The 12490-nt window shown below is 52.3% G+C and overlaps 1 protein-coding gene across 7 annotated transcripts in view; it reads right to left on the reverse strand.

Annotated features, from left to right (window-relative positions):
• AFDN (afadin, adherens junction formation factor) overlaps positions 1 to 12490 on the reverse strand; it is a 134233-nt gene that overhangs the window by 32457 nt on the left and 89286 nt on the right. For all 7 annotated transcript variants that reach the window (XM_068551736.1, XM_068551739.1, XM_068551732.1 and 4 more), the window contains exons 19-22: positions 12216 to 12359; positions 10534 to 10732; positions 6114 to 6217; positions 3880 to 3966 (exon numbers count right to left, since the gene is read on the reverse strand). In XM_068551736.1, the coding sequence (XP_068407837.1) occupies positions 3880 to 3966; positions 6114 to 6217; positions 10534 to 10732; positions 12216 to 12359 (534 nt within the window). The remainder of the gene's footprint in view (positions 1 to 3879; positions 3967 to 6113; positions 6218 to 10533; positions 10733 to 12215; positions 12360 to 12490) is intronic.

A 12490-nucleotide genomic window follows, 5' to 3' on the forward strand; every position in this document is an offset into this window, starting at 1 on the left:
TTGTCACTTTTATGTTCACTTTTAGAAAAAACAGGTTTTGGAGAAAGCCTGCAGTCAAAAGCACCTAAAACGGCCAAAAAGAAGTTGCATTGTGGATATTCCTGCAGGTCCTTGGCAAACTCTACAGCAGCAGCTACCAATATTTCAAGCAACTTCCACCGTACCGTAACCAGCAGGAGGAGATTAATGGTTTCTTCTTGTATAAAAAGTACACAGACGCCTTACAGTTTCACGAACCTCAGGAATCCACAGTGCTGAGCTGCAGAGCAGTCAACATCTGGGTATGTAATTACGAGCTCCCTACACGGCGGCTTCACGGGCACGCGAGCCCCGGACAGGCTGAAGCGCGTTACCGTGGAGGGAAAGCAGCCTCTAAAGAGACCAGCCACGGCCACCACAGCCCCCGAAGAGACTCACCACAGACTCTGCTCTCCCGACAACAGAGAGCCACATCTTGGTCCCTCGGGCGCACCAGCTCCTCCCGCTGAAACACAACCGTCTACCTCCCCGGGTGGCAACAGCGGCACACAGCTGGCCTCTCGAGGCTCGCCACCACGAAGCTGAGCGGGACGCCACAACCCGGACGGCACTGAGCAACTCCAGCCAGACCGATGCAAACTCGGACTCTTACGTAACCGGGCAAGCTCAGATTTTCGTTCACTCTGTACTTTATTAAACTTTAAAAAGAGCTAGAAAAATAAAAAGGAGGGAACGGTTTCTATTTTAAAAATCCAAGTTAAACAGGAAGCACCGTGCCGGCCCTCAGCTGAGTGAGAAGTAGCGCCCCAAACTTCCCCAAGGCAGGGTTTCACAGAGTGGACGGTGCACAACGGTTCCAAGGCATCTGGATTCCATAAACCAGCCGCGGCCTGGAAGGGGCGTCGGCGGGCTGACATCAGAACCCTGCCCAGGCTCATGGCCGCGAGGCCACACGCTAATTAGGAAGAAGTAAAGAAGAGCGGAGCCGAACACAAAGGCCACAGCAGCTCACAGAAAGGACCAAAACACACAGACACAAGTAAGGGTGACGGGGGTAGAATTTTAACACGGCGGCCTGCAGGCTCCTTTCCCCAGACTCGAGGTGCGGCCACGCTGAGCGTGTGTGGGGGGGAAGCGCTCTGCCCCGGGCCGCACGCGTGGAGCGGGGGGCAGTCTGAGCCCGGGCGCCCGCCACGGAGGACGCCGAGCTCTGCGAGCAGAGGCCCTGCGCCCCGGCTGCCCGCACTCACTGCACGGCCTCGGAGTCCCCCAAGGCCACCTGCGCTGTCACGCGGGCTGACACAGACCTAGCCGGGCATCAAGCACAGAGCGCTATTTCAGCACCGTGTGTCCATTACAGGACGTGTTCACTCTTGCTCAACATTGCTGTGCGAGCACCGAAGAGACTACAGCTCAGCTGGAGAAAAAGCCATGGAGTCCACAGGTGAACTGTTAAGAGTCGTGTCTCATTTTAAGAACAGACATTGCCACACTTTTCCATGCCCGAAAACGGCACGCCGTCCGGCTGCTAGAGCACGCTCTTACCCCCTTAGAGCAGCCCTATGCCTCCGACCCTCCCTCCGAGTTCCACCCGCGGGTCCAGCGACGCATGCGATAGCGCTCGCTTGTCTAGCTCAACAGGCATCCTGCTAGCTCTCAAGTCTAACACGCTCAAAACTGAGCTCTCGATTCTCTCCCTGCCGAAACGTGCTCCTTTTCAGGAGCCCCACCGTCAGTCAACACTCCCACACGCCCAGCTGCTGAAGACAGACCCGGGATACACTGTGATATTTCTCTCTTCCACTCACTACACCCAGTTCAGCAACCACGGTGAAAGCTGCCATTCAACGAATACGCATCCGTGCCCAAGATGCACCAGAAGCTGGCAGCCCTGCAGCGGCGGACGAGCCGGGGCCCGGCTGCCTGCAGGGGCGTCTGTCCCAGCGACGCCACACTGCTCCACGAGTAAACGTGCTGCCGCGGCTGCCTGGCCTCCGTCTCCGCTGCCACCTCCTTCCCCCGCTGAGCGGACACTCCTGCCACTTGCAAAACCAGGCGTAGCTCCCTCACTAGCCCCTGGCTGCACTGCTGAGCCCCTCGGACCACGCTCCCCAAGGCAGGAAGGAATAAACTCTCAGGACTGCACTCTGATCCCACCACGTCTTATGCGAGCCCTTCAGTGGCTACTCCCTCTAAAGCCTGCAACTGCAGCAAGCCCTCGGGCTTCTTGGAATCAGTCTCCTGGGGACCCGGCCACACGCCTCACTGACCACTGCCCTGCCCGCTTTCCCGCTGTGACCACGCGCCCGCCGAGCAGTGTCTGCCCGCCTGGGCCCCGTGGGGGGCCTGCAGACCCCGCTCCTCGGCGTCAGGTCTCACCTCCTCTCGGGTCACCTCCCAGGGCTCCCCTCGCCTCCGCGCTCTGGCCCCGGGGCCGCGAAGTCTGTGCCCGCCCCTCCACCAGGCTTCACGGCTCACCCTCCGAGGGCCAGCACACGAGGCATCTCCTCAGGGGGCCTGCGCTGATCCCGACTCTACGCTGGCAGGGAGAGGGTTTCCTGCGGCTGCTCTTCACCCGACCCCGGCCACGTGCTCGGGGGCGACAGAGCCCTGGGGCTGGCGTCTCCTGCTCCTGCCTCTCACCGGCAACCGCGGGCACGGGAACAAGGCTGGACGGTGACCCTCAGCCCGGCTCCTTGTCCTAACTGCCCACCGACGCCTGGCAGCCGGGCGAGGCCAGAGGCCAGAGGGGGGTTTGGGGGGAGCCCACGCGGGGCCTCACTGTCTGCTACACTCAGGACTCGGGCCAGAGGGAAGGGCCCAGAGACACTTAAGTAGATCCAACTTAAACCTACAGAAAACAGGTAGCTTTGTATTGAAAGAGATAAGGAGAATTTCAAATCTCAAGTAAGACAAGTATCTGAAATATGGCTTTTATATACATAATATACATGTAAAAATCAGAAAATACGGGGGTTACGTTTTTTCTGTATACTGGAGTGTGGTGGGGTAATTTTTATCCTAATAAATTTTTTTTTTCCCCCCTGGAAATGGGCATCTGACTCGGTGAGCAAAGAGGAAAACAGTCTGCAGCCTGTAACTTCCCGCTCACATCCCCCAGTGTTCTGAGCTGTGGGCCCACCCGATCACGACAGGCTGGAAACGTGGCCCACGAGCAGGGCCGCATCGGAAGGGGCGAGCGTGAGTCCCGGCCTGCGGGCCTGGCTCCTTGGCCTCCCTGGGTGAGCCCAGGGGATGCGGTGCTTCAGACCCAGGCTGCTGTGCCCCAGACCACACCCGCCTTCCACGTGCTAATACAAAGGCTCAGCTCCTCTGGCTGCTTTAGTCCCAGGGCTGTACTTCCTCCTGCACACCAATGCCCTAAGAATCTCGGTTTCACCATGTCCCTTTTTTCTTCCAAACCCTTTCGTTTCTCTGAGAAACAGAACACCCCACCTGTCAATCACAGTCTTTAAAACGAGCGAAGCGCCTCTTTCCCCTCCGCTCTCCCCAGACAGGGCCGTGCGGAGCTCCCTTGCTGCGGCTCGCACGTGGTGCCCGCACGCGGGTCGTGGCCTCCAGGACCCCTGCTGCCAGGAGCTGCAGCCTGCGGGGGGCCAGGGACCCGGGGGCCCGCTGCACACGGACGCGGGAGCGGGGTGTCGGGTCCCTCCCGCCCTGGCTCCCCGGGAGCACCACCTGCCCAGCTCGGGGAGAGCTCGCACCCTGGCCCGTCTGCGGACCAGTCACCCCGGGAACGCAGCGAGCCCGGGGCTCCATTCCCACGCCCTCGCCCCCTCCCAGACGCAGAACCGGACGCGCAGCTCGGCCCCGACGGCCGCTGGCCCAAGACTTAAAGGATGAAGGCTGGCAGCTCTGCCACCACCTGTCCCGCCCTACCTTTGCTGCGACAATGCTAAGGCCCATTCCGTTCTGCTTTTTGAGGGTCACCGTGATTACTTCTGGTTCTTTCCTCAGAGGCTGAGCCTAAGGGATGGAAACAGAACTTTACTACAGGCCTGAAACGCAAGTACCGCCATTCGGTCACTCGTTTTCTCTCCGGTAGCGGGGAGAGGAAACCAACGGAGAGCGGAAAAGGAAACAGTAAAAATCAGTGAATACAGATACTCCTCATGGAGTCATCTGGGAAAGTAAATACCAATCGTCTTGACTCCAGAGCCTTAAAGATGAATCATTACAGATGCTATTTAAATGTTATTTAAAGAACTTAACTTATAAAATACAACTAACCTTGCATTACTATCACACGAGAAAAACCTGATCATAAAGACCAAATTAAATTTTTACTTTATTATCTTTCAGCACCAATTACTAGGTGTTTTTTAAAAAAGAAATTTACGCTGACTTCACACTGTCTATGGGGAGGACTGCAAAAACAGTGAAGACAAAGATGACCTCACATCTCTGTCTCCTGGGAAAGTTCACCAGCAAAAATACAGCAGCCACAGGCTTCAGACAGGGGGACCCAAAGTTCTGCATGATTCTGTGAAGCCCGCGGCTGGGGAATAAGTTACTGACCAGTAAGATAGGCCAGTTTTTGAACAGATCCACAAACAAATGAGAAAGTGAAATTAGCCACTGAAGTTACATGTCCTGTACGTGTCAAGCCTCATGTGAAAGAGTTAACAAAAGTAAAGAAGAAAATTCCCAGTGCCCACACTGAGAGAATTTAGTTAAATACATAAGTATGCAGGCACATGGCCAGGAAATGGTAATTGTACACATGGCTTGTTAATTTAGAACCAAAGTCTGGATGAGGATATTTTAAGGGAAATAAATAAGATTAGGTGACAAAGCTTTTTAAAATATCAAGACCTGAAATCTTCCCAGGGATCCATGAATAAACTAGAAAGTTGAAAAAAAATCAGTGATTCCATCTAAGGTACTTGTTTTCCTATAAAATCTGGGAATTAGAAATTGCTGCTATTACTTGCTAGTAGCTAAACAACAGTTAATAAAGAGTACTAGCGGCAGGCACATTCACTGTATCAGCAGTTAAATATGATCTATTTGGTGTAACAGCAATCACCAACTAATTCAACTTTTGGAGATGCTCAAATCTAAAGTTTGCTACTTTAGATGTTAATCTAAAGTATTAGTGGCACATTCACTGTATCAGTAGTTAAATGTGATCTATTTGGTGTAACAGCAATCACCAACTAATTCAATTTTTGGAGATGCTCAAATCTAAAGTTTGCTACTAAGCAAAAATAATTACTTTGAATTTAATATACAAAACACACCTCACACTGTTCACCTTACATTAAGTGTTGTCACCTTATATACTCTTGTTTTCTCAGAAATTAGGTAAGTATTAGGCACAATGTTCTGACTAAGGAATAAGTTAGGACACCACAAGGAAGTTTCTAAAGCTTCAGAAGACTCATGGCTGTCTTTCATAGAGGAGAATCCCCAAATCTTGGCCTGGGCACACCGGTGTCAGGGCCAGGGGACTGACTGCCACGTCCATGGCACGTAACACACTGACCCCGTCCACAGTAACCTGCCAAACGTGTGGTCACATCTGCTTGGCTCCTCTGAACCCTTACGTGGCTTAAGAGGCAATTACATGTTTAAGGTAAACGGAACAAACAAGTTCTAAAAGGAAAAATTTCATTTGTTTGTATTTTTCCTGGAGTGACTTGCTAGTGTACGTAGCATATGACAACTCTGGTCTGGCATCACTTTCTAAGACACGGAAAAGCACCCTTTCTTGTTTAAAACTCTCTGTGGGAAGCAAGGCAGAATTTTCCCTAAAATCTATGAGGCTAGTGAATGCTGGGATGACCGCTCTTTCAGAAAGATACAAAATGTTAGTAAACGATTTGGCACACATTTAAGACAAGGTAGAACTGATTAGAAAAAAGAAAATACTTTTACCAAAGACAAATTTTCTAATAAAACCCATTAAGACTACCATATTAATATATTTTTAAAATAGGTATTATGGTTGATGTAACTGTGGGTATAAGTATGCTTTATTTTTAAAAGTACCATTTGTTTATAGACAAAACTATATAGACGTGGCCTGAAAATAAAAAAAAAAAATTTTTTCAAATCGTTAAGGAACACGTTTCCTTTTCTTGTCCATCTGTCATTCTCACAATACTTGCCAGTTCTGTGTTCTCCCGCATAAGGTGACTCTCATAATCTGCACCTTCAAAATATATTGTCCAAGTGCCTGGTGAACGTGGGTGAGGAATTAACCTGCAAAATCCTGGGGAGAAAATAGGCAAACTGTTAAGAATGAAAAGCACACCACGTCAGACCCATCATCTTCAACAAGGGAAGCAACAGAAAGCAGCAACTGCATGATACCTAATGACAACATTTATTTTTCTTAATTACTTTTACTCTCTCTGAAAACTGAATTATCAGACATTTAAAATTGCGTATTTGCTTTGGTCCAGTGGAATTTCAACACCAAGCAGAGAAGTGAAATTGGTCTCCCTCTTTTTTTTTTTTTTTTTTAATTAATTTTATTTATTTATTTATTTATGGCTGTGTTGGGTCTTCGTTTCTGTGCGAGGGCTTCCTCCAGTTGAGGCAAGTGGGGGCCACTCTTCATCGCGGTGCGCGGGCCTCTCACTATCGCGGCCTCCCTTGCTGCGGAGCACAGGCTCCAGACGCGCAGGCTCAGCAATTGTGGCTCACGGGCCTAGTCGCTCCGCGGCATGTGGGATCTTCCCAGACCAGGGCTCGAACCCGTGTCCCCTGCACTGGCAGGCAGACCCTCCACCCGCTGCGCCACCAGGGAAGCCCCTCCCCTCTTCATTCCGAAGACTTCTTCCCTTACGTCAATGAGAAACTACAGAAGTGCACTGAAATCGCCTCCTTGCAGATTGGTCTGCTCTGCTCAACTAAGAGCGCCTCAGTCACACTGAGAATCTCTAACACAGGAGAGGAAAGAGGGGCCAGAGAACGGCACCAGCACAGATGTCTGCGCACAGGCTCACACGCTGGAGTAAACGATTTATTCCACTCGTATAGCCAATTCTGGGGTAGGACTGGCCTCCTTCTCATCGCTCTTTGCCCAAATTTTCTGACAAGTCACACTCACTTAAGTTTCTTCCAAATGAAATTTAGAATCATTTTATACTGTTTTAAAGAATATCTCTGATATTTTCATCAGGGACAAATGACATCTTTACAAAAGTAAGCCTATGTCATTCCTCATTTGTCAGATCTTACAGAGTTTCTCAGAGATTTCGTGACAAAGTCAGATCACACAGGCCCTGCACAGTTCTTCTGTTCTCCAGAGTGGTCTTATTAGCAGCAGCTAACAATTACGAAGAGCACACGGCTTGTCAGACACGCCCTGGTCCCGATGACCTGGGTGCTGGGGGGGGCGGGTGGCCGGGGTCCTGGCTGGCCCCTGCTGGTACCCGCATCCACACTAGTGTTCCACCAGCAAGGATCACTTGGGCTGTTATCTTTGGACAGTTATGAGGTTGTTTGTGGTAGAGGGAAAAGAAGACGTCACAAATATACTCAATTAAAATATGGGTACAAATTATTTTTACTTAGTTTTAAGTCCTTTTTTTTTAAAAAAAAAAAAAAAAATCACTGTTTAAATCCAGTTTCATTGAAATATTACCTACAATTTACTTCTCTTTCCCATGTTTTAGGGAATCATAATTATCACGGTTTTGAAACGTCAACGGCTGTAATTTTCTAAAATTTTTTAAACATCAGGTTTGCACGACGTCTGGACCATGTGCACACAGACGGCTTACTTCCTCAGCATCAGGAACGCATCTCAGGTCAGGTATGAGTCCGTGCTGGCTTTATGGCTTCTCTCATAGAATCGTATTACACGAAAACGCCAAAGGAGCATAAATTGAGAGCACACAGCAGTTCTTTATTTGGCATACAAAAAATTGAGCATGAAGCATTAAAACCGCTGCCGTCGTAGAAGAAAACACCCAGTTGTCTCTAAGTCTTATTTAAAAGCAGCTTTGTACTTGGCTGCATTATCATCTAAGATGTATGAAACAGCGTGGGGCTGCCTAGACCGTGAGGAAATACCACATACGCCCTACAACGAATCATTCGGGAAAGCCTAAGGGGAAGTCACGGAGAAAACGGCATCATCCGGTCAGGACCGCACCGCCCCCAGGCTGGCAAAGACCTTCTCCGCAGCACCTACCGTGGAGCCGGCAGCTGGGTACCCAGCACGCCTAGCTCGTCCGACGGGTGCTGGTGAGTCAGCCTCCGCAGGCTTATTCACAAGGTCCTGAAGAGCAGCCCTGCCAGCACGTGGCCCCGACGGCCCTCTGCCTGGCACTGAGCAGGCGGAGACCAGGGACAACCGGCAGCCTGTCCTGCCGGACTCCCACTCCAACACGCAGACGGACGCACGCGGACGGCGCAAACGCTGGCACCAAGCATCGCCAAAGAAGGGGAGACCCACGGGCGGGGAAGGCGGCAGCCGTGTGAGGGAGAGGCTGAGCCCCCAGACAAAGGGGTGCTGGCTGGAATTTCAGAAAACAGGGCCACTGCCAGGAGTCGGGCAGCGGGAAGCGGAGCAGACGCGGGGCGCGACCACCTGGGTGCACAGCACACGGTCCAGTGCCGGGAACACAGCTCGTGCACTTGCAGGCAGGGGGCCAGGACTGGCAGGGGATGGTGCCGCGCCCAACGGCAGGTGACGGGGACCTTCAGAGCAGGAGAGCAGGCACGAGCCCGGCGGTGAAGGCGCAGGGCTGCCGCGTGAGTGCCGGGGAGCCCACGGGAGCAGGGAGGACACCCCAAAGCAGCCCCACGGCCCCAAAGCGGCTGCCCCGGCCACCACCTCCTCCCTACCAGGCCCCCGCTCAGGCCGCTGCGGCTCAGGGACTCCCGCTGCCCGACTGAAGCTCTCTCAGACGTGCCTGCAGCCCGCACCCCTTCCTTCCGCCCCGCTCGTCCCAGAGTCAGGGCTGAACTGAGGGCTCTGCCGGCCCGCCCCTGCCCCCGCCCCTTCATCCTGCACACACACCGATGCTTTAAGAACCACATCCCACCCTGCCTGTGCTTCTCCCAGGACAGCACCAAGAGCTCAGTCAGCGCTCCTGGGAGGGTCACAGACACACCTGCCAGCTGCTGTACAAACACATTTCGTTACAAGCAGCAGCCTTTATAAAATGAAGTTTTTAAAACGATCAGAACCTTTGAAGATGTAAAGACCTATTGTGGTGAGTGAAACATTCACTGAAGTTAAAAATCACACTCACTAAGTTTATATATTTATATATCTACGGACCTTAGTTTAAGCAAATAAAAAAAAAAAATAATAGAAAAGTTAACTCCTAAATTTTGCATCTCTTTTGCTACTCATCTGAGCTCCACATTACAAAAAACCAGCAGACTAGAAGTGAAACCTGGTCTAATTTAAAAGCTCGTGGTTCAGGTATAACTGTGGTACAGGCAGACCTCATTTTATCGCGCTTTGCAAAGATTGTTCCCCCTACAGACTGAAAGGTCTGTGGCAGCCCTGCATCAAGCAAGGCTGTCGACGCCACTTTCCCCACAGCATTTTGCTCACTTCATGTCTGTGTGTCGCATTCTGGTAATTCTTGCACTCTTTCAAACTTTTCCATTATTATCATGTCTGTTACGGTGACCTGTGATCTGTGATGACTAAGACCTGTTGAAGGCTTGGGCGGTGATCAGCATTTTTCGGCGATGAAGTACTTTTTTACTGAAAGCACGCCCACTGCTTTTCAGATGTAATGCTTTTGCACGCCTAACAGACGGATTACAGCACGGTGTGAGTGTAACTTCCACACATACACTGGCAACCAGTGCTTCACGCGCCTTGATTTCCTGCGGCATCCTCTTCATCGCCGTGGCCTGGAAGCAGACCCACAACGCCTCCGAGGTCGGCCTGCGTCTTCCTCGGCACACGTCAACAAGAGAGTGGACAGAGAGCGTGGAGTAAAAGCGGGAGACGCGCTGCGCTGTGCCCGTGCGTCGGCATACACGCGTGTGCGAGCCTGGCGTTGTGACGTGCCCGGGCTCGCCCCCGTGCCACAGTGCCAGGGGCTCCACGCTCAGCAACCTGCTCAGTCCTCAAGACAGCCCCGTGGGGTGGCACCGTCGACACGCCCACTGCACGGGGGAGGTCCAAGGTGACAGAGGTCAGAGCTCAGGCCGTCTGGTTCTAGCGCTGGGGCTGCTCTTGACGGCTCTGCTCTGGGGGCCCCGACGAAACTTACGGTCGGTCCGGGTCTGTAGGACAGATGGAGCTCCCAGGCTCACACAGAACCCAGAAGGGAGGAGAGCCAAGGTCCCCCCTGCTGTGACGGCGACACCAGGCGAGCAGAGACGTGCTCCCGGGCACCGCGGCAACACCCGGGACCCCGCGGTCGGCACGCTTCTGACCCCACCTCCCCACGGGACGCTCCTTTCCAAGCCGCCGGACCCCCAGCTTCCTCAGAAGCACACAGGGCGCACACAACACGGGTGGGCTGACACACACCGACAACACGCGCGCAAGGCTCACTTGCACGCGGGCCAGCTCGGGTGCCAGGCGTGGGCCCCGCCACCCACCTCTCTGGCACAAAGGGTCCAGAAACTCCTGCAAGCCGTTTGGGATGTTCCTGACGACGTCGCAGGAGTAGCCGTCCTCGGGCAGAAGGAACGGCAGCTGCAGGTCGGGGTCCTCCTCCAGCTGCACCTCCCGCCCGTCACTGCGTGCCAGCTCGTCGGCCGTGTTCTCCGCCACACCAACCACGTGCTCCATCAGGTCCTGGTTGGGAAGCAGACACAGAGCTAAGGACCCGCTCGGCGACGGGCGCAGCCGACCAGCAGCTGGTAGAACAACGTTCAACCACGCGTAGCGTGGCTACATACACACACGCAGCGAGGGCGAATTTATCAACGGTTCAAATCAGCTCGTAAAGCAATACAACACTAGCACAGCACATGCTCTGAATATATCAGCTACCATATTAATTATTAATTTCAAAAGATCTGTAGTTTTAAATAGAAAGAAATTGTTCGATCACAAGAAAACGGTCTTTCTCCCTTCTCAAAAATAATTTTTCCCTTGCACAATTTTTTAACATCCAGTTGCTAATAACCTTATTTTTATACTTAACGACATCGGAAAGAAAAAGCTCACACAATGTTAAATGTAAAAAAAAAATCCGGACAAAAATACCTATTCCCAGCTTACGCAGAGGTTATTGCCTTAGTATGGGTTCATGGGTGATTCTTGTTCAAAAACTTTCCGTTAGGGAGATTAACGTACACACAGGACGGTTCACAAATCCTGACTGTACAGCCGAGCACGCGAACACCCCGCCCCCGCCAACCAGCCCGCTCGGGGGACCGAACCACACCCGCTGCCCTCACCGCCGCCCTCACTGCCCTGTCCTCCGCCCCCAAAGTCTCGGCCACCCAGGCTTCTAACCCGCCTCCTCCTGGGTCCCCAGGCCCGTGCAAAGGGAAGCCCAGGGTGCAGAGCCGGCATCTGACCTCCCGTGTCGCCGTGCAGCACGTTAGGCTCCTTTCCCGGACTGCGACACGGTCTATTTGGGGACAGGCAGTGGCTTCCAGGTCCGGGCGATTCTGTACCTGTCTTCGGCAGGCATACACCCCACACTGGAGATCAATCCAGCCATCCAAGTAGGTTGCCTCTCTACCGAATTCTCAGGGCAGCTGCGTCCAGCCGAGGCCGACTGTGGCAGTGAGCGCACGCAGCGTTCCCCTCCGTAAAGAGCCAGCTGCGGCACGTACTGTTTTGTTTTCTGTGTTTCTCACCCTCGGTCCCTTCTAGGAGGCATCCCCCAAACAGCAGACTCCGTTCTGGACAAGAACCTGGGTTTTACCAGGCAGACACCTCTGCACAGGTTGGGAGGCCCTGCAGCTGCTTGCTGCGTGAACACAAGGATGGCACTCGGGGTCTCAGGTCACAGCGCCGCGCCCGAGAACTCAGACGTCAGGGCAACTTCCTCACTCCCCGGCCCGGCTTTCCAACGATTTTCCAACAACCTCATTCCCCGAATTAAATCCCTTTCTACTTAACATGCTTATGTAGTTTCTACTTCCTGCACCGACCCGTAACTCATACAGACATCAACAGCAAAAGTGACCTTGTGAGATGACCAAGTGAATTATCTTATTTACTAAAGCAATAAGGGAACGGATTACATAAACTTTCCTTTTTCTCCACATTTCCCTGTGCAGACACGGCCCGCGTGGAGCGGCAGTGTGGTGTCGTCACTTACTGTAGGGACAAAAGGCTCATCGGGTGCACAGTGGTAATTCTGAAGTAAGGCTTGAAGTTGCAGTGAATTTAACTTGAAGCAGGTACTGTTTATATTTGGGATGTCTTCGGGTGCGTACTTATCCATCGTGAGCAAAGTGGTTGCCTATTTTAGAATAAGCAACATGAAATAATACCATGATTTAAAAGGATTTCATAAATATTCCCCTTTACACAACATCTGTAAAACTGCAATAACTTGCTAATTTGATTTTGAAATGCAGGGTGTTTTTAAGA

The sequence above is a fragment of the Eschrichtius robustus genome, chromosome 9 (assembly GCF_028021215.1).
Source record: "Eschrichtius robustus isolate mEscRob2 chromosome 9, mEscRob2.pri, whole genome shotgun sequence".
NCBI lineage: Eukaryota > Metazoa > Chordata > Mammalia > Artiodactyla > Eschrichtiidae > Eschrichtius > Eschrichtius robustus.